Here is a 24,262-nt window from a genome sequence, read left to right on the forward strand (position 1 = left end):
CTTGTTGCCCAGAGTTCTTCGGCAGCTGATTGGCTCTGTAGTGGCTAGAGATTGGAGGTCCTGCAGTTGAAACACAGCTGCTTCCTTTCCTGGCCTCTGGGGTGGAGCTTAAAAATAAAGAATCATAATTCCCCCGCTCCTCTTCCTCCTCCCCCACACCACTGCCATGCTGCCAGGTAAACTGGAGTGACCGGCTCTGAGTGGGCCTCAGCTCTCCTGCTTCGCTGCTCTGCATGACAGCGGTGATCAGAAAGAGACTAATGGACAGTGAGCATATGAGGTCTGTGCCTCCTTGGGCCAGCAGACTGATTCTCCTGTGAGTGGAGACCAAGGTCCTTAGAGGCAGCAGTGACCCCACCAGGTATCCGGCATTCTGCCCAAGGCCACTGTGTTCTCTGGCATGCTGAGAAATGAAGAACACTTCCACACACCCTGCTGCCCGGGAAGCTAGGGGCCGGGTCATTTGTCCTTGAAACCTTTTGCAGGACATTGCCCCTCAGCCAGGCTGTTGTTTTAAAACCCTAAAGCTGTTTGGTTTTGTTTTGTTGAGATAGGGTTTTACTATGTAGACCAGGCTGGCCTTGAACCCACAGAGATCTGCCTGCCTCTGCCTCCCAAGCAGTGAGATTAAAGATGTGCACCACCACACCCAGCTAAGCTGGCTGTTTTATTCCTGACTTAGTTACATTCAGGCTTTCTTTTTTTTTAAATAGTAACTTCATAAAATTTGTTATTAAATTTTATGTATTTGGTACATGTGGGGGGGTATTTGTGTGCCGTGAAGTGTGCATGGAGGTCAGAGGAGTAGCTGGATTAAGTTCTCTCCTTCCACCATATAGGTCTCAGGGATCAAACTTGGATCGTCAGGCCTGTTGGCAAGTACCTTTATCCTCTCAACCATCTTGCCAACACTACATTTCTTTAGCAGCAGTGGGTAGAGGAGGCACCTTCCCTGCCTCTCAGGACTGTGGGTGGCAGGTTGGGAAAGTGCTGCTCCTGTATTGGAAAGGGAATGTAGTAGAGGGGCATGGGCTGCCAGTGGCTGTATCTGTTCTTCCTTTGGCTGTCCAGAGGCAGTGACACCTTAGTCTTTTGCTGACCTCTGTGGTCAGCCAGAAAGCACCACTGGCAACAACTTCCTGCTGGCAGCTGTGAGTACCTAAAGCAGAGCCCCAGCTTGCTGAGTGGGAGGAGTGGTTACTTAGGGTCAATGGGAACTGGAGCTGGTGAGGAGTGTGGTTGCAGAGCCAGAGGTCAGCTTCTGCAGCCTGGCTGCCTGGAGCAAAGGCTGTGTGCCCAATGCCTACCCTTCCTGTGTCTGGCTAGTGACCATCATTGTCAGGTTGACCTCCAGGCCACATTGAATGATCCTGACTCTGCTGTTTCAATCCTGTGTGTCCTGGAGCTGGACCTCAAGGCGATTTTTTGTTTGTTTGGTTTTAGCAGTTCTGACATCGGTTAGGGAAAGATATGATCACTGGAAGGTCTGTTTGGGTGTTTTTCTTCTAGCTGAGTTTGGGTCTCTGAAAGCAGAACTCCTTTAAAGTACACACCTGGCATATCTCCTCTTTGGGCTGGGTGCATGTGCAGCCCAATAGTAGAGCCCTTAGATGAGTTGTTTAAGTTTAAGCACACGTGCTTCTTAGAGAGTTGGGAAGACTTTGCCTGGGTGTTACTCGATTTAGGACTGTTCGGGGTTTCGTTGTTGTTTTGTTTTTGTTTTTTTGAGATAGGATCTCACTATGTAGCCCCTGGCTGACCTGGAACTCACTACGCATAGATAAGGCTGGCCAGGAACTCAAAAGATCCACTGGCCTCTGCCTCACCTGACCAATTTGGGACTCTTTAGGATCTTTATGTCACTCATCTGCTTAGCTTTCCACCTCACCCCAGATAAACCCAAACCAACATTTCATATAAAGAGCTCAGGAGAAATGAAGCAGAGCCTCAAGGTCACTGGAGTGTCAGTGGTATTTGGCATAGGTAGCTGGTTTGGTGTTTGGTAAGAGATTTCTTCTTTGTATTTGAGCAAAAGATTTCTTGGCAGGAGGCTTCTATGCTGTGTTCCCAGTGCTTGCCCTGTGTCCAAGGTTTGCCCCTCTGCTCCCTCCCTGACAGGTTGTTTTAATCCTCTTGCTTATAAACAAGTGCAGTAGAACGTGTCCGTCCAGCTCACATGACCTTGGTTATCTCTTCGTGGGGTAACAAGTGTCGGCATTAGATGCCACAGTCACTTGACCTCATGGAGCTGACTGAGTGAAAGAGGGGGAGGCCAGGAGGAAGTGTGGGTCTGCCAAGGAATGGACATGGGAGCCTGTGTGATTCCTTAGTGAGGTCCAGGGGGGAAACGTCAGTGTCCATAGAGCAGGGCTGCGGCTGTGAGGTGTTTCCTTCCTTGCTTTCATTAGCCCAGCGTCCCTACTTTCAGCATCTCTTATTTCTCCTGCTCTCAGATCTTGTCTTTAAGGGTCTACGGCATGCAGCTTTTCAGGAAACTGTCCCTGAGACAGGTGCCAGCTAGTTCACAGGATAGCAGCCCTAATACCTCCGAATCTTATCTTCCCAAATAGTTATCCTGTTAGTGGTAGACAGGTGGTGATGGGAACCTGGCCACCATAGAATGTCTCTTGGAAGGGACAGTCAGGAACTGAAAGTGTAGCTGAGCTGAGCATTCACCATTACACGTATACATACACAAGTTCTTCTCCTCAAGGCTGAAAGGCAGCTTAAGCTTTAGTAAGTATCTGAGTGTATCCATGCAGCAGTGTTTGTATGTACATGCTACATGATTGTGCACATGTGTGTTAAACTTTAGTCACATTTCCTGCCATGACTGTTAACTTGCAAAGCTTCCAGACCCATTTATCCAGAAAGTCTTGGCAAGACGGCAATACTTTGTGCCTCAGGAGCTGTGATGTACTCTGAGTTTTTGTAGGGTGGGATGTTTTTGTTTAAAGTGCTTGTTATCAGGGGAGTCTAACGTGGCCTTTTATGGAAAGGATAAAACAGCTGAGCTGCTGGAGCCTTCTCCAGCTCTTTAAGAAACCCAAGTCCCTGTCTGAGGTGTGTGAGATGACCAGAACTTGGCCTTTGACTAAAGAGCTTCCCTGGACCTGTTTGAGAAGAGCCGTCTCTTGGAAGTGCACAGTATCTATGGTAGTTACTAGGTAAAGAAGTTCAGGCTGTATCTTCTGGCAACCTACAGAATAGCGAGAAAGCATGGAATCACGGTAATGATAGCTAGTGTGTCCTGAGCATTTAAAACAGACCAGGATTATTCAGAGAGTTTGGGGTGGAGTTGGATATTTGGTAAGTTCTCATTTTACTTTTTCAAGACTGCTGTTCAGAAGCCTCTTTATTCCTGCCAGACTCTGTCTTTGGTGGGTAGTGTGGATGGGTGGAGGGATAGGATGGGTACAGGAATGGCCTCCTGCCCAGCTTGGTTGTAATTTCAGGTAGGTCTTTTCTTTGGGTCTGTATTTAAGCCGGCATGCTTACTGCCAATTAGAACTTCCTTTCAGGGGCTGACCCTCACGGTCCTCCTTTGGCACTCTTCTTCCCTGCTCTCTCAGTCGATTCAGAGGTGTGCAGCCACAGCCTTGGCTGCCTTGCTTCCTTCAGTCAGTCCTGTGGAACAGTCCGTCTAAGATGACCCCAGAGTGGCCCCTTTCTCCCCAGCACACCTCTAAATGCAGTTGTTCTTGAGGGTTGCCCAGCACACACACTAATACACGCCAGGAGCTCCTGCAGGTTCCGGTCAGAAGCTGGGAAGCCCAGAGCTAGATTGCTGTCACCTCACCAGGGCTGAACTGGCTCTTCTGCATCTTTCACTTCTCTTGAAAGCCAGGATAGCTTCCTAAGATCTCTTCCTAGGGCTCTGAAAATACAGCCTGTAAGTAAGAGTACTCTTAAGAACTGGGTGTGGTGGTGCACATCTTTAATCCTAGCACTTGGGAAGCAGAGGCAGGCAGATCTCTCTGAATCTGAGGCCAGCCTGGTCTACAGAGCGAGTTCCGGGACAGCCAGAGCTACTCAGAGAAACCCTGTCTCAAAACCAAAACCAAACCAAACAAACAAAAGAAGACACATGTAGTAAAAGACAGCTGTGATCTGCTTTGCATGCCTTGCTTCTAGGCTAAAAGTACTGTCAGTAGCTGAACATTTACTCACCCCTCTGCCACCTCTGTCCCCAGGCCTAGAATGGCAAGCTGAGGGCCTGGGTCTTGCTGGGAAGCTTGGACTTTCCAGTCTTCACCTCACTGCTGACAACTAGCCTATCCAAGATGCCTGCTCCCACTGTGGCTGCTTAGTAACAGGATACAGCATGTCTGCCTTCAGCCCAGGGTGGCAGATAGGCACCCCTGCTGTGGTTGTGCTATAGGGAAGGCAGCTCCACTGGTCCCGAGTGTGTCAGGACACTGTCACAGGTTCACTTTCCTTACTCTAGCTGGAAATTTGCTTCTACGTTTCTCTTGCAGTAGCTCTTCTCTCCTATAAGTAGATGTTCAAAATGCTCATTTCCATCTGGGTTCCTATCTCCTCAGACCCTCTCTCGGGTTCCACTGCAAGCTCCAGACATGCTAAGAGTTTTTAAAGCATCCGTGTTCAAGCCCTCTGTGTCACAGTGTCACCGAGATTTAGGAGATTAGGATGCTCCATGTTTCTGGTGCTCAGAGAGCCGAGATACATTCCCAAGCTGGACCAATGCAATAGGGGTGTTCATGGGCTGGCCTAGAGCATTGCCACCATTGATAAGGTTTCTCAGAAGGGAACTTTTTAGCAGTGCTGGACAGGGACCTAGCCTCAGGCTCATGGTAGAGCCAGCACAACACCAGTGAGCTCCTCCAAAACCCCATCCCAGCTCCTAGAAGGGAACTTGTAGCAAGTAGGGAATTTCTGGAGGAACACACTGCATCTGATTGTGCTTGCCTGAGTGTTCTGTTCAGTCAGTAGTTCCAGCAGCTAGTACACGTATAAAATTGTCCCAGATGCCAAACAACAAAGAAGAAAAGAAACTCCCTCTTTCCTCACAGGGCGCTTGCTTGAGGCGGCACTGGACTGGTGTGGCCCAGAGTAACAGGTGTGCCCAGGATCTCCAGTGTAGTGAATTTACTCTGTGATCTGGCAGTCCTCCTTCCATGGCTCAGACCCTCTTCCATTCTAGTTGCAGAAGATGGTCATTCAGCACCTCTGCCCATCAGGGTAAGGGAGCCTGGCTTCTGGAAAGAGCAGCCAATTGAATATTTAACAGTCACTTCAAGGGAGTAGCCCCACTGTGGAAAGTCTGCTCTGGGGGCAGTTGTGAGGCCCAAATTAGCAGTGACAGCCTTGGGTGGTTTCTGAAACCTTTCTCCTCAAGCTGACCTCTGGCCACAGTGACTTAATAGGGTGGTGAACGGCCCTGGTGTTTTCCTGTTTCTTCCTCCGTCAGCTCCCTCTTTGAACTTGCAGGGGTAGGAGGCTGTCGTTTTTTATTCTTTCAGGAAAAGGTGAAGTGGAAAGAGACATGATTCTTGTTCAGCACATTCCAGCAGCTTCTGGAACTGGATAAGACCTAGAAGCCTACTTCCTACCCCGGGGCTGGTTGTACTCCTAGGTGTGAAACTACCATAGGATGTCATGTCAGGCAGGGCAGGAGCAAAGGGTTAAGTCTGTATCAAGTAGAAAAACTGTTGCATAAATGCTGAGGTGGTTTTTTGGTGTTTTTTGAAATCTCGAGCGTCTTTGTTGCTTTGCTTTGGCAAAGCCCCAGGAGAAGTGGGGAGATTCTGGGAGGAGTTGGTCGTGCTGAGTGAGTCATTAAGCTCCTCGACGTTGCTGTGTTTAGTTCCTGCGTGCCTCACTGTAGCAGGAGGTATTTTGGGGAGGGGCAGGGTGGAAATTTCGCTGCTCCGTGTAGTGGGACAGTGTGTTTTGTGAGCACCCGAAGGTTGAAAGGGCCTTGTAACCAACCAGAGCACGGTACAAGCAGGGAATACCACAGCAGCACTCTCAGCATAGCACATACTAATGTCCCCTGCAGTCCTTATACAAGTGGTTGTCACTTCCCTGTTCAGTAGCTTTTGACTGGTTCAAATTGAATTGCATTCTCTCTGCAACACATGCTGTTTTTCTAGCAGAACAGGAGGAATTGAATGTAGAGAGGCAAAGAGAAGAGCTGTCTTAAGTGGGACTCCTTGATTGCCGTGAGAGGCAAGGATTCCCCCTATGGAGAAACAGGGAGCCAAGGAGCAGATGGGATACTCTGCTTTGCTGATCCCTGGCTGTCTGTGTGAACTCCAGTTTCCTTTAATGACTGAATACCTACCTTCCATTGGTAGGCAAGAACCCACTTGGTGGTTGTAAGCTGAGAACATTGGACATCTGAAGACACCTCAACTCTTCCCCTTTTTTGAATCAAGTATCCTAGGTTGACCTTGAATTTGTTCTGTTGCTAGGGATTACCTTGAATTCAGAATCCTGCTTCCACTTTCTGAGGATTGTAGGTGTCTGCCATTACACCCAGTTTATACAGTGCTGGTATTGAACCCAGGGGCTTGTGCATGCCAGGCAAGTGCTTTATTGTTTCTTTTTGTAGCATATACCAGGCTAGCTAGCTCTTAAGCTGACAATTTTCCTGTCTCTGCCTCACATCTCTGTGTAGGAATGTTGGGAAAGTAGATAGATGTACAACTACCATGCCTGGCTTCTACATGGGGTCTGGAGGATGGTGCCCAGATAGTCAGGGCTTGGATAGCAAGTGCTTTGACCATCTGAGTCAGTACACTACCCTCATTTTGTTGTTCTTAGGATAAGGTCTTGCTGGGTAAACCAGGCTAGCCCAGAATTCACTGTAGCCCAAGCAAGCCTGGAACTCATGGCAGTTCTGCCTCAGCCTTTGAATGCTAGGATTATAGGTGTATATTACTACACTTAGCTCCCCAACATATTTTCTTTCTTCCTTTTTTAGTCTAGACTTGTCCTAAACTTTCTTTTTTGGTTTTTCGAGACAGGGTTTCTCTGTGTAGCTTTGTGCCTTTCCTGGAACTCACCCTATAGCCCAGGCGGGTCTCAAACTCACAGAGATCTGCCTGCCTCTGCCTCCTGGGTGCTGGGATTAAAGGTGTGCGTCACCACTGCCCAGCTTTAAACCTTGTATGTAGTTAGTGGAGGATAACCTTGAACTTCTGATGCTTATACTTCTGTCTCCCAAGTGCTTAGATTACAGATGTATGACACTATGCCCGGTTTTATACTGTGCTTTGAGTGGAACCCAGGACTTTGTATATTCTGGACAAGTATTTCAGCAACAGAGCGACATCCCCTGTTTCCTCCCAACACATTTACTTTCTTTCTTTGTTTTTTTTTCCCCTCCTCCTCCTTTTTGAGACAGGATCTTTTTTAACTCGCTTTGTAGACCAGGCTGGCCTCGAACTCACAGAGATCCGCCTGGCTCTGCCTCCCGAGTGCTGAGATCAAAGGCGTGTGCCACCACCGCCCAAGAGACAGGATCTTATTATGTAGTCCTGGTTGGTTCCCTTGAATGCCATCTGTATCCCAGAGTAGCCTTGAAATCACAGAGATCTACCAGTCTTAAGCTGCCCAAGTGTTAGGACTAAAGACATCCCACCACACCTCACCCACACTGGCTGGCTTTTTTTTTTTTTTTTTAAGAGTTATATGTTATTTATCTATATCTGTGACCTGCATGTCTGTATGGGTAGCATGTGTGTGCAGATGCCCAAGAAGGTCAGAAGAGGACATGGGATCCCCAAAACTGGAGTTGTAGGCAGTTGTGAACAGCCTAATGTGGTTGCTGAGAACCAAGCCTGGGTACTCTGTAAGAGCAGCAAGTACTCCTAACTGCCAAACCATTTCTCCAGCCCCTAACTCATTTTCTTCTTCACTCTGCACAATTATTTAGTACTTTATTGAATACTGTGCTAGGCATTCTGGGGCATGAATAAGACAAACCAAAGTCCCTCCTTTGGACAGGTACTAACTTACCAACTTCAAGGGCAGCAAATATTTGAAAGGGAGTAAATGGCTCTCTGGTTAGAAGTTTTGACCTTCCTTCCTCTTCCCTGTCTTATTCCCTAGGGGTCAGGGGAGGGTAACTTGTAAGGATCAAAAAAATTACACCTGCAGGGGGCTGGAGAGATGGTTCAGAGGTTAAGAGCACTGACTGATCTTCCAGGGGACTCAGGTTTGGTTCCTGGCACCCACATGGCAGCTTACAACTATCTGTAACTCCAGTTCCAGGGGGTCTGGCATCCTCACACAGACATACATGCAGGCAAAACCCCAATGTACATAAAAAGTAAATAAATCGTAAAAAAAAAAATTACACCTGCTCTATTCTACCGGTACTTTAACATGACCTAGTTAAGTGTGAGCACTGTTGGACACTAAGGATATGAAGGTGAACAAGACACTATCTGACTTTGCAGAACTTGAAAGGAGTTAAGATGTTGGGGACAAAAGAAGAAATGAATAATGCAAGTCATGTGCTTCGAAGTCCAGAGAAGGGAATGGCTATGAAGGTATCCAAATTTGAGATGAACAGGGGAGCAGAGCTCCCTTCCTGGATTGCTTAAAGAAAGGCACTATGTACTAGATGAAGCACTTCCCTGTAGTGTGTGTACATCTGTGTAGTTCTGTTCCCTTCTCTATGTGACAACCAAGGTCACAGGACCCACTGCTGGTCTAAGGCAGTGGCAGCTTCCCAGTACACCGCAGTGGAACTGGGACTGGAAGCCCATAGTCCAGAGAGTACATCACAAACAACTGCTAGTCAGAGAGGAGGATGCGAGCCTAAGAGGGAGCCCTGGCACCCCAGCTGCACTGGTAGTGTCCGTCTACTCCCACAGTTCCCTGTAAAGCCAGTCAAGCTTTTATGTTGCTGGCTGCCTCCTGCCTCACCCCGCCCCCATCCTCCAAAGCCTGGGCTGCTGGCAGCCTGGCTCTCCTGTGATATGGAGGAACTCACTCGTCTCCATGGTTACAATAACCCACTGGTACGGGAGGAGCCAAATGAAGTGCAAGGCTGGCAATGTGAGCTTCCCCCAGCCCTTGGCACCATGTGGTACTGGTATGTTGGCTGTTTCTTTGACTGTTTCTGGAAGGAAGGAGTTAAGGCACCAGCAAGGAGGGGAAGGTTCCAATTTAGAGGAGTCACATAACCCTGCTCTGGCATAGTCAACTAGTAAGTAGCAGAGATATGGCTTGCTCCTGAGCCCTGCTTCCCCTTCTATACAGTAGACAGAGACTGGGTACCTACCTTCTCCACAGTTCACTTTGATTCAAGAAGACAGGTACCCAAGCACAGTGGACTTTGCAAGTGGCCCTAGCTACTACACAGGTTGATGTTTGACAGTGGCTTGCTGAACACCACTAGCCCAAGAGAGACAAAACAGCAATGAGCAGACTCAAGGATGAGATGGGACTAGAAACTTGTAGGTGCTCTGGGTACACAGTAGATGCTTAATACTCTGAGAACGTCTGTAGTAGCCCTGAAGACCAAAGGCTGAGGATTATTGGTCATTATGGCTTCCAGACATGAAAGGGGTGAACGGCTTTCAGCTCACTGCACGCTGCCTGCTTTTCTCAGGCAGGATCTTGACTGTTGCTGTGGGATGAGGGTTGTAAGCCACACTGGTGGCTTCAGTTGCACGATCTGCTGGTATTCATAATCCAAGAGGCATTTACCCTGGCTGGAGAAAGCAAGCATGTCTTTGAAGCCTTGTTGTAACAGAATGTAGGTGTTTTCTTCCCCAGTTAAACTATCTCAGCGAATTGGGGGGGCTGGTAAGTACCAAGCACAGTTTTTGTGTTCTCTCCTACCCAGAATGCTCCTGGTATATGGACTTTTGGCAGTTGAGAGTGACAGTTGCTTGGGATCAGAGAATGTCAGGAAGGCTTCCGAATGAAGCCTGGGCACTTGTTATAGCCCCATAACTTCATCTGAGTCTTACCCCACTTTCCCCTAACTGCTCTCTTACAAGGTCAGTGCCCGGTACTTCTTCAGTTGACAAAACTGCTGTTTCCCATACTGACTGAGGAAATAATTCTGTCACATTGCAAAACCTGAGAACTGAGACAGTGAGGCTGTTTGGTATCATTCTGGCTTCTGAGTCTGCCAGGGGATGGAAAGGCAGGTAGTCCTAGACAAGGGCAAGCTGGACTCCAGGATCCATGCCAACTCTTTCCTGAAACTCCAGCCTCCTGGGAGGGTGCAGGGGAGGGTGCTCCGTGACCGCCCCTCCAGCAGCACTCACCCCTGACTTGAGGGAGACCTGCCTTTCTGTTGTGCCTCCACTGTCCCTGAGCTGCTTCCCCTCCTGCTGCCTGTGGAGGAGGGCCTTAAACAGTAGGTGCTGTCATGCTAAGAGGGGCAATCGCCCTTGGACTCTACCCCAGCTCTGCACTGAGAGGTTGGGGAACCCTGCGTATGTCTTGTAACCTGGATCAGTTTCTTAATGGACAAGGAGCCTTGATGTATGGCAGGTGTTTCTGTCCTCCCTGAGTAGCAGCGTCTCCAGTGGTGCCTGGAGGACACCGAAGGAAGCCTTGATTGTTCCCAGAGGGTTGATGGATAACCAGTTTGAAGTCTTTACAGAACTGGGGGACTGGGGGGCGGGCGGTAATAGCTTGGCTCAATGGACGGCCAGAGCCTAGAGTGCTGGAGAGAACAGCAGAGAGGTCTGCAGAGAGGTCTGAGGTTCACAAGCATGGCCCGGGTGATCTGTCAATGGCAGGACAAGAGATTTGCCCACACTCAGGTCACAGGGACTTTGTTCTTTGGTGCTTGAGGTGAATGTCTGCAGAAGCAGGGCTAGAAAGAAAGGGGACATTTAGGTTGTTCCCAGCCTTTGGGCAGAAGTTAGGAAAAGACTTTCACTCTCTTTCATGTATTCGTAGACACCCTGAAGTTACACTGAAATGCTTGGTGCCTTGGTGCACCATGCGTTTTTTTAAGGTTGAGCGCTGAGCTGTAGGAAGTCTGGTTGTCACTGTAAGCTTACCAGTGTCTGCTTGTACCCACCCTGCTTTGGTTCGTCACACAGTGTGCGCCATGTTAGAGGCCTTGCTGATCTGCCCCTCCCCAGGTCTCACCTGCTCCAGCAGGTGAGATAAGGGCTTTATGACAGCCCAGTCTGAAGTCTGCTCTTCACTCTCTCCAGCTGTTACAGCAGAGCACCTTGGGGAGGGTGGGGCAGCCCACTTCCGGGGACAGAGGGAGGGGGAAGGGAGAAGGAAGTTGTTCTAAACCCGCCTCTTCTTGGTCTCCCTTCCTGCCCCTCTCCTCCCACCTAACTTCTGGTGTACCATCCTGGACTGGACACTTTGTGACCACCCACCCTGGCCAAGCTGTAGACCCTGTCCCTGAAGCTCTTTGCCAAATCCTCCCCCCCTCCCCCTCTGCTAGTGGTGGTTTCGGTTGCGACACAGTCTAGGTTCCCAGGCAGGAACCACTTGGCCTGGCTGCTTCGCTTTTCACTGAGGAGGTGGTGGAAGGTGTCGTCTGGCTTGTGCCGGCTGAGTAAGGGTGGCTGGCTGAGCCGGCAGCCCCCGCCCTGGGCCTGGCTCTGCCCGGCCTCTGTACTTTGCCCTCGCTGCCTGACAGGTTCTGCTGAATGGAAGTCGCTGGTATCCCTTATCCCTTTCTCCGGCTGGGTATGTTTCCCCCATTTTGCCCCTGGGACTGTCCTCTCCTTCTCATCTGCTTCAAACAAGACCTTGCAGAGTTGCTCAGTGAAGTAGGGCGTTAGCACCAGGTAGTCAGCTCCTCAGGAAGGGCATCCAGATGTCGGAAAGGGATTGGCTAGGAGGGAGGAGAGGAAAGCGGGCAGATACCACAAGGTCTTTTGTCTCAGCAGCCAGAGACAAGGATACAGGCTATGGAAGAAGGGGTGTCACAGTGGGAGCCCAGCTGGGGCCTGGGGCGAGTTCCACGGATACCTTTTTGTACTCCACCTCACTTGAGCTTTTACTCTGCCTTTGGCCAGGAAGTGCCTGCCTGGCAGCACCCCTTCAGTCTGGCCCCTTCCCAGCCTACAGAAGCTACAGTACTCTTGAGGGCCAACCCTGTGTGTTGAGCCCCAGAGCACAACTTTTCAAGAGAATAGTTGGTGGCAGCCTCCAATATTAGGGCAGGGGGCCTTGCCCTGCCTGAGTCAGCGCTGGGCCTCTGGGGTGGAGGCTGTCTTCAGGTAAGCCCGGCCGCATGCCAAGGCCAGGTTCTGAACTCCCAGTCTAAAAGTCTCTACAGGTCCAATGGATGCAAGACTCTGCCGTCTGTTCTCACCAGTTCCAGAGCTCTTTGACTCTCCTAGATCAGGGCTGCTTAGAAACTCTGAAGGCCACTTGAGAGCCACAGGGGATCTTTCACTGAGAAGGCTAGGGGCCTGCCTAGGATAGGGTATGGGTCAGAGCTCTGGTGTTATGCATCCTGCTGTGAACCAGGAGGCTGGGTATGGGGAGGAGAGCAGGGCTTAGCCAGATCTTGCTTTGTGGTCCAGAAGGACAGCTAGGTCTCACCCCACCGCCTATTTGGACCAGGAAGAATGGGCCTGGACTGAACCATAGGAGGGGAGTTCCCTCCATAATAGCCACCTCGCTGCTCTCTTACCTCAGAGCAGCAGCAGGAGAGGGCAGGAATTACCTCCCTTAGGCTCGTGGCTTAAGAAGCATTGTCTGCAGAAAGTTTTACTTTCTCTCCCCCGTTTTTTTTAGGCAGGGTTTCTCTCTGTAGTCCTGGCTGTCTTCTCCCTCTGTAGACCAGGCTAGCCTCAAACTCAGAGATCCGCCTGCCTGTGCCTCCCAAGTGCTGGGATTAACGGTGTGCACTGCCACCAGCCAGCTGAAAGTTTTCCTTTCTGACCTCTTTCTGTGCTCTTCCCAATGGGTTCTCCTCACCCTGTCCCCATTTCTCTGCTGGAGAAACTTTCTTGTGACATAAAGAAATAGTGAGGTTAGAGAAATACTGGGTAGAGTCCTAAGAGTTGGATGGCTCAGATCTGAAGAGAGGGGTTTGGTGACTAGAACAGGGAACCTAGGAGCAGACACTTAGCAGCTGGCTTACTTCTGTGGGTCCTACACAAGGAGCTGTTTCTCACTGTGCTGGGGACCAGCTCTTCACAGCTGTCCCACCTGGGTGCCTGGCACCCCTTATTTCCTCCTAAGCTACAAAGCCTGTGATAATCAGCAAACAGCTCAGATTGCGTTTCACTAGATTTGGAAATTAGCACTGGTTTTAGCTTGGACCCTTGTTACTCCTGTACATCTCTGTGAGACCATAGTTGGCTTGGCAGGCTCAGATTGGGTGCAAAACATTCATTGAGGACTTAACAATAGCACTTGGAGACGTTGCTCAAAAACCAAAAAACCGTGGTCTCATTATGTAGCCTAGACTGACCTGATGGTTGCTCTCTATTTAACTTTGAATAAAACAGTTGACATATGTTCTTTCATCTGCCCATGAAAAGTAGGAAATGTTTTATTGCCACTTTACAGATAAGGAAACTAAAGTTAGTAGGTGAGGAGCTAGGGCTTGGACCTTATTCTGTACTCCAGACAGTCCCTCAGCATGGATGCCAGCACAGGTCATGTTGGGGTGGTTCTCCTCTCCCCTTTTCAGGAAGATGTTGATAGCAAGAAAGTTAACTTGAGCTGAGTGGCAGGTAGGGTCTGAACTCCGGCAGTTTGTGTCTAGTATCTACACTGCTAACCCTAACCCTAAGGAAGCAGGCACATGGCAGGCAGGCTTATGTCTAAAGTCTAGCACACTGCTGAGCCCGGGGGAAATGCTGCCTGTCTCAGTAGACCAGACCCAGACCAGAAACACCAAGGGGCTAGCAGGAGGGAGCAGCAGGCTGGCTGCAACTTCCTAACTTGTGCTTCAGAGCTGCAAAAGGCCCAGCTCCTCACATCTGTTTAAAATGAGAATTGCAGGTCTTCGGGCTTCTGCCCTACCAAGCTCCCACTACCTTTGGTTTGTGCACTTGGAAAAAGGGTGTCACCAGAACTTGCATTAAAAGTTACCAAGGGGTTAGAGAACTGGCCCAGTAGTTAACAACACGTACTGCTATAACAGTGGACCTGGATTCAATTCCCAGTGCCCACATAATGGTTTACAACTGCCTATAACTCTAGTTTCAGAGGATCCAGTGCCCTCTTCTGACATCAGTAGACTTATCCCCACATATGGTGCAAATACATACATACACTCAGGCACATGCACATTCACATAATTGTCTTTTTTTTTTTTGGTTTTTGAGACAGGGTTTCTCTGTGTAGCTTTGCACCTTTCCTGAAACTCACTCTGTAGCCCAGGCTGGCCTCGAACTCACAGAGATCCACCTGCCTCTGCCTCCCGAGTGCTGGAATTAAAGGTGTTTGCCACCACCGCCCAGCCATAATTGTCTTTTAAGTTGTCAAGGAAAAGGTCTGGGGGTAGATTGGTAGAACAGTTGCCTAGCATGTGTGGGATCTCAGGTTCAATCCCCAGTACCACAGAAAAGAAAGTTGCCAAGGAGTTTACCCACTGAGCAGCTGAAGCAGAGGAAGGTTTCCCAGGTGTTGGTGCTCTGAGGGTGGGGGGAACCCTGAGGGCAGTTTGTCACGGAGGATGGGGCTGAGGAGAGGAGACTTTAGAAGCTAGGCCTTTGAGACCTATGGATGGACTCAGGGTGTCATTCAAGAGACCGACCCAGCAGACATAGCTAGGGATAGAACTGCCTTCTCGCAAGTGTGAGCCACAGGGTTCCTTTGAGAAGGCATGAAGCAGAAACTTGAAAAATCTACTTGTCCAGGCTCTGCTGTAGAGAGCTACAGATTGGCAGCAGTGGAACATGAGAAATGGTGAGGAATTTGAACAGAGATGACATTCCCTCAAGGGTCAGGGGGGCCTTCACAGTTGTCCATGTGCAAGTACTTCTGGGGTCTGAGTTAGCAACTGAGAACAAACAAGCACACAGCTGCTGCACAAAGGCCCTGAACTGACATGGTAGAGAAGGGGCCCCAGACAGCTCCCTGGGTTGAAATAAGTCATGCTTTTCCTCTGTAGTTACTGAAGTCTTCCCTTAGAGTCAGGAGGGGCTCTGAGAGGAGGACACTGGACCCTCCATCTCCAGTCACCCTGCTGCCCCTCCTTGAAGAATCCAGGGCAGCTCTGCTTGGATCTGACTCAGGCTTCCCAGTGTGTTAAGATGTCCAATGAGAGGTGAATCAGGGCCCAAGTAGGGGTGAAACCAGACTCCCTTGGACAGTTCCATTGGAATATAATTCACACACCATACCATCTACCCATGTACAGTTGAGTGGCCTTTATTAGATTGTTTTGTGTCGTTCAATTTCAGAACATTTTCATTGCCCTCAAACTGTATACCCTTCACTTGTCACTCTCAAACTTCCCGCCGCCCCCTAGATAGCCACGAATCTGCATCTGCCTCTCTAGAGTTATGTGTTCTGGACAGTCATAAAGGTGGAGTTAGATAAGATGGTTCTTCATGGCCAGCTTCTCTGTCTCTTCAGGATTCTTTGGTAGAGTAACATGTATTAGTGCTTCCTTTCTTCTTCTTATGGTCAACTCGTATTACCTTGAGTTGTTAGGCCACATTTGACAGCTGATAGACATTTGAGTTGTTTCCCTCTGGCATTGAGGATTATGCTTCTGTGACCATTAGTGCACAGGGATTTGTGTGGACATGTGTTCTCCTTCCTCATGGGCGTATACCTAGGAATTACTGGGACTCCTAGTCTTTGGAAAATGTATAGGTCTTCATACCTCTTTTCATTAGAACTATGCACTTTGTCTTCAGCCCATACAGCTGTGCAGAGTCTGTGTAACTGCTATTGCTTCGCACCTTGTTTGAACCGTTGTGTACAGGAGAGCAGAGCAGGGCAGGCTGCTGCACTACACAGACCCAGTCATTCGATTCATTTGTTGAATAGTGATTTACTGAGCACTGACGATAGTTCAGTGTGTCAGGTGTTGCGATATGATGTGCCAGTGAATAAAGGATATTATAGGCCAGTCTTCATGGGCTTCCAATCTCACTAGGCACAACGATAAACAAATGTAAAGAATGAATAGTAGAGGTTGATGCTAAGAACTGAGTGACGAGGAAGACTGAAGTGGTCAGACCATGTGCTCCTGCAACTGACAGGCAGCATTCTCACAGTGGGAACAGGACTATCAAGAGACAAGGTCTCCCAACCATGATGGGGGGAGGGGGGCGGTCTCCGCTAGATTACTAATGGGAGTTAATGGGGGTTGGTGGTGCTGATGAGATACAGCTGTGGTCCTGAGCTCTGATGTGAACAGGATCTTAGCCCTGAATCTTGTGTTGTGTGCCTTTGCCATGAAGACTGGTTGTGATGCCCTCTCCTGCCCTCTTCCTCCTGTGTTATGATTCTTTGCATGCCTGCCAGTCTGGTGGAGTCTGCCCCTGCACCCAGCGTCTTGCAGTTTTTTCAGAACTGAGGGTAATGGTAGACAGAACTGGAGGGGCAGCCTGTAAAGGCTTGTCTGTTTCCACCCTACAGCCCGCCTTGGGACACCTTGATTCCAAGCCCAGCAGTAAATCCAACATGCTGCGGGGCCGCAACTCAGCCACCTCTGCTGACGAGCAGCCCCATATTGGCAACTACCGGCTCCTTAAGACCATTGGCAAGGGTAACTTTGCCAAGGTGAAGTTGGCCCGGCACATCCTGACGGGGAAAGAGGTGAGCACTGGGGTTGGGGCCATGGCGCTCCCCTCCTGTTGACACTGCCAACAGGCAGTGCTGAGACTGTTCCCACAGCCAGCCTCTTGTTTCTCTGCAGAAGTGAGATCTGATAGGTATGCTAGGAGCCAAGCATGAAAAGGAGTAGGAAACCAATGGAGAAAGTAACCTCAAGTCCTGGTTTAGCCTGGTCAAGGAAGTGATCTTAGGCTTTTGTCTCATGTTCAGGTAGCTGTGAAGATCATTGACAAGACTCAGCTGAACTCCTCCAGCCTTCAGAAAGTAAGTGCCCAGTACCTCCCATCCCTTTCTAAGTCTCTCTCTGATGAGTGATCTGCTGACCCCGTAAGACCATTACCTTAAAACTTTCTCTCTTCAAGCCAGGCAGTAGTGGTGCATGCCCTTAATCCCAGCACTCGGGAGGCAGAGGCAGGCAGATCTCTGCGTTCAAGCCTGGTCTACAGGACAAGTTCCAGGACAGCCAGGGCTATACCGAGAAACCCTGTCTCAAAACAAACAAATAAACAAAAAAACCAAAAAATTTCTCCCCCTCCCCTATGCCTCTGGTTGGATTTCCTGTGTCAACTCCACCCAGTAGGCCTCCACAGGCACAGGCTCTTCTGAAGTCTGCCCCTTTCCAGCCACTTGGCCCTACCTGTCTGACCTACTTCCTGATCATGTTATCTCCTGGCCTATGTCCAGCTCTCTGTAAAAACACACATCTATAGCTTTACTAGAAGTACATGCAGCTACACCAAGTGATCCAGTGGAGTACCGCTAGAGGTTCAGGGAGGAAAAAGTAGAACCTGCCTCTGGATTCTTTGCCAGCTCCATTTCAGAGAAGAAATACGGAACACTAAGTGACAAGGTGCACAGATTCAAGGCACCCCTCGGTATCCCTGATCTTTAGGCTTTCTTACTGGATACTCATTTGGGGAGTATGCACCTTTTGCTAGATGAAGTTGAACTACCTTGTTAACTGGGGTCTTCTTTAGGTTGTAGGAGAATCCCCAAGTAGGGACATAAACCCTGTATCAAAGAAACTTTGAGGTATGATGTGTGTGAAAAAAGAAAAGGCGACTTTGAGTACAAAAGGGGAGTAGCTTGCAAGTGACTGACAGACTTGGAAGCACACTGTCCCCCTCATTTTTCTGAGCTAAGGTATTTAGGAGAAGGGGGCTCCAGACTGGCAAAATAAATCAGCCCCTACCCAGGTTAGTCAAATTTCCCTTGGCCTTCCCACTGTAGCTGACCCCTGCTCACTTTTTTCTAAAACCTGGTTCTTTATCTGTTATGGCCAAGGGATTTTTTTATGAACATATTACAGTGGCTGAATTGGAGGGACATGACCATGTAAATAGCCACAAGGATGAGAGACACAGGATGAGGAGCCAGGGATTGCTGTGGAGGGAGTTGCTCCCAGAATTAGGGTGGAGAGAGTGACTTCCCCTGGTGTGTATGCTACCGGCTAGAATCGAAGGATTCACAAATCTGTCAGCCCTGAGAGGTTTTTATCAAACAAAGCAGCGTGTCATCGCCAGGCCTCCTGCTCAGAGTGGGTAGAGGAAGACAAGGAGGCCTGGCCTTGTGCACTGGCTCCAGTCCTGCAAAGGTGAAACTAGCATGGGGTGGGCCTTGAGCCTTGGAGCATCGTGGCTTACCCTGTTGCCATTAACAACCAAGACAACTCATTCCCTACCTCTTTTCTTCTCCCTGCTTCTTCCTGATTGATGAAAGGGTACCAGTGCCAGACAAATAGAGTTTTGTTTTTGTTTTGTTTCTTTTTTGAAACAGGGTCTTTTATACCCAGGCTGGACTTGAACTCACCGTGTAGCTGAGGATAGCCTTGAACTCCTGTTCCTCCTGCCTCTACCCCCAAGGGCAGAAATATAGCCCTTTAAAAAGCCTTTTTATGTGTTTTCTTAGCAAGGCCAATGTCATTCTGGCCATTCACTCTGTTTACATTTCTTCTTAGCAGTGCTCCCTAAAGTTTGAGTTTTTGAAGACATTGGCCCTTCAGGGTTCTAGACAAGCCCAGAAAGCTCCAGGCTGTCCCAGAAGAGTGCCCCCCAGACCAAAGGCTATGCTTGAGAGTGGAATGGTGGTAATGGCCCTGGCCACCAGTGGTCACCCCTGAGATGGTGGACAGGAGCCTGTGCTTTCTTACCATCCTAACCAGTGGATGAAGAAAGAGCAAGAAAGCCTGGGAGCTGATGAGGGGAGGTGGATCAGACCCCTTTCGTTCCAGTCCCTGAAAGCTCTGGGACACCGCTAAAGGGGAAAACCGTTTTTACTATATTCTATAAACTACATTCTGGGTTAGGACTCCAGATAAACCACCACCACCCAAAAACAAACAAACAAACAAACAAACCCAGTTCATGTATAAGTGTTGAGGCCTGGGAAGTTGCAAAACCTTTCTTTTAGTTTTCTGGCCCCCACAGGGAGGAAAAGTTGGTTTCTGTCGTCCTCTGTATAGAAATGTATGGTTTGGAGTCCTGATTTTGTTTCACAAAGAGAGCGTGAGTGTGTGGAGGTGGATTTGATTAAAATTGGCACCAGCTATATATAGGAGTGGTTTCTACTGTCGCTACCTCAGAGGCTCAGGAGAGAAAGGCCTCCCCCCAGTGCAGGCCTCTGACATTAGATGACGTGGTGACCCTTTGGAGTCCCTCTCTAGTCACCAGGGCCAGCTCGAAGGTTTGGACTCGGAGCTGGCAGAGGAGCGCAGTGCTGAATCCTCAAGTATTCAAAGACTCGGGTGCTTCTCCTGCAGAGGCACTGAACTGCTCTTTGGAGGCTGGATATAGATGGGGATGGACGAGGGCACGGTCTGAGCACTGAGGTAGTGAGCTGGCTCTGCTCCAGCTTCCCTCTCGGCTCTTCCCCTCTCTTTGTGGGTTTGGGTTTGGTTTCTTCGGGGGTGGGGGGGGGTCTGTTTTAAAAAGAAGAAAGAAACCTCACTGGGGCTCTGGGGGACCTGTTAAGTTCATCAAGCAGGCATGATGAACCCTTGTGTTTCTCTTCCAGCTATTCCGAGAAGTAAGAATAATGAAGGTTTTGAATCATCCCAACATAGGTGAGAAGTATTGTCATCTCTTTCTTCCTCCCCCTCAGCAAGGCTCCACATGCCCGCATCTACACACGCATCCTTTCCACATCACATTGCCTTGTGGATGATTGTGGCCTGAAGGGTGTCAGACTGCTTTCTGAAGGCTCAGCTCACAGTTCAGCTGCCTCCTGGCACTGTGGGCTGCCCTGAGTAATTTGGGTGGTTCAGGAGGTCCTTAGCATGTCTGGGCACAGAGGGTTTGACGTGTGCCCCGAGTCCCAACACAGCCCTTGGTCTTGCAGTTAAGTTATTTGAAGTGATCGAAACTGAGAAGACACTCTACCTTGTCATGGAGTATGCCAGTGGCGGTAGGTCTGATGCTTCCTCTTGCTATTACTTCCCACCTCCGTCTTTCTCCCCTCCCTGTTCCTGCCCACACCTTCCACTCCCACCCTACTCACTGTGCTCTCCCATCTCATCTCTTGCAGGAGAAGTATTTGATTACCTGGTAGCCCATGGCAGGATGAAAGAAAAAGAAGCCAGAGCCAAATTCCGCCAGGTGGGTGTCTTTCCACCCTTAGCTATCGGCCCAGCTCTCCCTTTTGGGGTTTGGCACAGGAGAGGGGCTGCCTGAGCAGGTGGCCTTAGAAGAGGGGGTACTTTGAGCTCTGCTTAGTAACTTCAAAATAGATCATTAGTGACAACTCTGTCAATCCTGTGGCTCACTCTCAGACCCCCAAGCTAACCCTTCTTCCTTCCTTTCAGATAGTGTCTGCTGTGCAGTACTGTCACCAGAAGTTTATTGTTCATAGAGATCTAAAGGTAAGGTGTGTTTGTATCTCCTGTGCCTTCCTGTGGGTCTGGCTGTTCTCTGAGTAGTCCAGAAACTCCAGCCATTGATTTTTACTTTTTTAGATGGCCTGGAAGTCTTTAGGGATGGCCTTGTACCCAGACTTAGGCTCCCGCCATAGCACTAGCAAGCGTAGAGTCTTTGCCCTTGCCAGGTATGGCGGGGATACTCCAGGCTTTCCTGGTCCTTCAGGCATCCTGGCGGCTGACCTAGGAAAGGGTGTGAATGTGACTCTGATATCACAGCTGCTCTCTAAACATACACACGGTATCTGTGTTACCAAGGTATTCATATTTGTACTGCCTGTGAGTCTCCTCATTGCTAAAAGAACTTGCAGGCATGACCAAGAAGCATGGGCCCACTCTGAAGCCCTGTGCAGCTCCCAGGCTCCCTAGGCCTACAGATCCCAGCTTCATGCCTTCCTCCTGTCCAGCCTGTCTGTGCTGACTGACCCTGCCCTGGAGATGGAGAAAGTTCTGAAACTAGAGATGACTTGCTGGTGGCTCTCCCGTTGCCCTTGACCCTGCCTGCACGGATGCCATAGGGTTCTCTACCTGGGGCTCTGACGCTTACCATCTTACCTCTCAGGCAGAAAACCTACTCTTGGATGCTGATATGAACATCAAGATTGCAGACTTTGGCTTTAGCAACGAATTCACCTTTGGGAACAAGCTGGATACTTTCTGTGGTAGTCCTCCTTATGCTGCCCCAGAACTCTTCCAGGGCAAAAAATATGATGGTCCTGAAGTAGATGTGTGGAGCCTGGGAGTCATCCTCTATACACTGGTCAGCGGATCCCTGCCTTTTGATGGACAGAACCTCAAGGTGGAGTGAAGTGCAACCTTAGATCGTTTTACTTTTCATCTCTTGTTGGCCTCTGGTCTTATCTCTACCCTCTCAATAACTTTCTACTTGTCCACATTTTTCTCAAGTCAGAGCTTCAGGGAAAGGCCCGCTGAGAAAAAAGCAGTTAAATGGTCTTCCCTGCTGGATATAGTAGCACATGCCTGTAATTTCAGCAGTGGAGAGGCCAGGGCAAGAAGATTCAGAATTTCTTGCCAGCCTGGGCTGGAGAGTGAGAGATCTCAAAAACAAACCAAAAGGGGCTAACCAGGTGGGTTAGTGGATACAGGTTGATCCCCAGAACCCACAGAGTAGAGGGAGAGAACCTGACCTCCTGCAAGTTATCCTCTGACCTCCACTCACACTGTAGCACACACACCCTGTCCACAAAATAAACAGTATTTTTCTTTAAAAAAAATGGTCTTAGAATCTCAATCCTGTCTTGGAAGAGACAGTGTGTGTCCGTCCACCCCTCTGAAGCACTCTAAAGAGGCGCATGGCGTGTAGGGCTTGGTTGCCTCACTTGTGAGTTGCTGTGACCCAGGCTTTCTGCATCCTGTTTTCCAATGTCTGCTTCTCTGGATCCTGGATGTGAGACTTGTTCCCTTGGCCTGGGGTGACTTACATTTTCTAACCACAGGAGCTACGGGAGCGGGTACTGAGGGGAAAATACCGAATTCCGTTCTACATGTCCACGGACTGTGAAAACCTGCTTAAGAAATTTCTCATACTTAATCCTAGTAAGAGAGGCACTTTAGAGGTGAGCAGCATAGAACCCAGCTGACCAGAAATCCTGGGGTTCCCATGGAGACCCCCATGCTGAGTTTCCTCCACCTCTGTACTTTGCCCTTCCCTCTCTTCCCAGCAAATTATGAAAGATCGGTGGATGAACGTGGGACACGAGGACGATGAGCTAAAGCCTTATGTGGAACCACTCCCTGACTACAAGGACCCCCGGCGGACAGGTGAGGCTGTGCTGGCTGGGAGCTGGAGCCTGCCCACAGATGGAGCCCAGCCTTAACTGTCCTCCCTCCCCCAACCACCAGAGTTGATGGTGTCAATGGGTTACACACGGGAAGAGATCCAGGACTCGCTGGTGGGCCAGAGGTACAACGAAGTGATGGCCACCTATCTGCTTCTGGGCTACAAGAGCTCTGAGGTGCGTGCTTTCCATTCTCAGGCCCTGACCTGCCTGCCACCTGTGCTGTGGGTGGCACCCAGCCTTTAGCCCCTGATGAGAACGGAAGCCCGTGTCTTAAATACATATCCCCTCTGCTTAATTAACATGAGGCCTCCGCCATGATGGATAAGGCCCTCAGTGAAAGAGGAGGAGGTGGGGCCAGGCCAGGCCTGGGCTCTGAGGGGTGAGTTGAGGTGGCTCATTGTGTTGATTAGAAAGGACTGAGGTGGTCTGGCTGGAAGTTCTGTGTAGGGCCCAATATCTGTCTGTCTGTCTGTCTGGAAGTGTCCATCTCTAGGTTTCTGTGTGTATCTATGTTTTACAGGAAGCTCCCCCAGTGTATCTGGATATGTTTCTCTGTGTCACAGGTCTGTCTTGGCTATGGATCTGGAAGCTTTAGGATTGTTCTTTTGCCAGTTTGGGTTCTAAGTGCCCACCTGTACTCACAGCCTCCTGCTCTGGTGGTGGTGGGGTCTCTCTTGGTTATCACTTTAACCTGTTTTAGAGGTACCTCCATGACACCTGGTACGAGCCCGTTTCTCTGTGGGAAGGGATGGGTCTCTTAGTCTGAATGTGTGTGTTCTTGTGGGTGTATATGTCTCTGGGTATGCAGGCATGAGTAGCCCTCTCTGAGGAAATGGTGACTTTGTGGGGTGTCTTTGGTGTGTGTGTGTTCCTGTCTGTGTCAGGGCGTGTGTGATCAAGGGCACCTGTCTATATTAGTCATGGAGGATGAAGTCTCTGTGTGTTAGGGCAGGGTGGAACATGGAGGATGAAGTCTCTGTGTGTTAGGGCAGGGTGGGACATGGAGGATGAAGTCTCTGTGTGTTAGGGCAGGGTGGAACATGGAGGATGAAGTCTCTGTGTGTTAGGGCAGGGTGGAGGATGAAGTCTCTGTGTGTTAGGGCAGGGTGGAACATGCAGGCATGTCCATCTGGAGGAATCTCCTCAGGACTTTGACTCTCCTTTGAAGCCATGTTTTCTGTTCTTGCAGCTGGAAGGTGACACCATCACTCTGAAGCCCCGGCCTTCAGCTGATCTGACCAACAGTAGTGCCCCATCTCCATCCCACAAGGTTCAGCGTAGTGTCTCTGCCAACCCTAAGCAGCGACGCTCCAGCGACCAGGGTATGTGCTCTTGGGAATTGCATGTTAGGGACAGCTTTCTCCTGGGGCTTTGGGTAACAGCTACATTTCAGTCCTGGTTCAGCTCCTTCAGAATAGCTTGGCCATGGGCAGGTTAATAACGTGCCTCCACTTCCGTGAAATGGGACTGTGATGGGAAGAAAGGGCCAAGCACACAGTGGGTCTTCAGGCAGACTACTGCTCTTACACACTTCACAATTTTGCCCCATAGCCGTCCCTGCCATTCCCACCTCGAATTCCTACTCTAAGAAGCCTCAGAGTAACAACGCAGAAACCAAGCGGCCTGAGGAAGAGACAGGGCGGAAAGCCAGCAGCACCGCCAAAGTGCCTGCCAGCCCTCTGCCTGGCCTGGAGAGGAAGAAGACCACTCCTACCCCCTCCACAGTAAGCCTTGAGCTAACACACAGACCCCACCCCCGCCCCCAGTCCCGGTCTCCCTCCTGTCCTCTGGTCTTCCTTGTTGAGGCCTGGCCCTTGGCTGTCCT

At 49.8% G+C, this 24,262-nt stretch overlaps 1 protein-coding gene across 8 annotated transcripts in view; it reads left to right on the forward strand.

Annotated features, from left to right (window-relative positions):
- The window catches only part of Mark2 (microtubule affinity regulating kinase 2), a 68,030-nt gene that overhangs the window by 36,261 nt on the left and 7,507 nt on the right, over window positions 1-24,262 (forward strand). For 7 of the 8 annotated variants that reach the window (XM_059261776.1, XM_059261743.1, XM_059261793.1 and 4 more), the window contains exons 2-13: window positions 16,528-16,707; window positions 16,936-16,989; window positions 19,738-19,786; window positions 20,062-20,127; window positions 20,248-20,318; window positions 20,525-20,581; window positions 21,198-21,434; window positions 22,093-22,212; window positions 22,318-22,417; window positions 22,499-22,611; window positions 23,627-23,759; window positions 23,989-24,161. In XM_059261776.1, coding sequence (XP_059117759.1) covers window positions 16,528-16,707; window positions 16,936-16,989; window positions 19,738-19,786; window positions 20,062-20,127; window positions 20,248-20,318; window positions 20,525-20,581; window positions 21,198-21,434; window positions 22,093-22,212; window positions 22,318-22,417; window positions 22,499-22,611; window positions 23,627-23,759; window positions 23,989-24,161 — 1,353 coding nt within the window. Of the gene's footprint in view, window positions 1-9,853; window positions 9,984-16,527; window positions 16,708-16,935; window positions 16,990-19,737; window positions 19,787-20,061; window positions 20,128-20,247; window positions 20,319-20,524; window positions 20,582-21,197; window positions 21,435-22,092; window positions 22,213-22,317; window positions 22,418-22,498; window positions 22,612-23,626; window positions 23,760-23,988; window positions 24,162-24,262 lie in introns of those variants that run through there. The other variant, XM_059261752.1, reaches the window with a different exon arrangement.

Source organism: Peromyscus eremicus, chromosome 1, assembly GCF_949786415.1.
Source record: "Peromyscus eremicus chromosome 1, PerEre_H2_v1, whole genome shotgun sequence".
In the NCBI taxonomy this organism is placed as follows: domain Eukaryota; kingdom Metazoa; phylum Chordata; class Mammalia; order Rodentia; family Cricetidae; genus Peromyscus; species Peromyscus eremicus.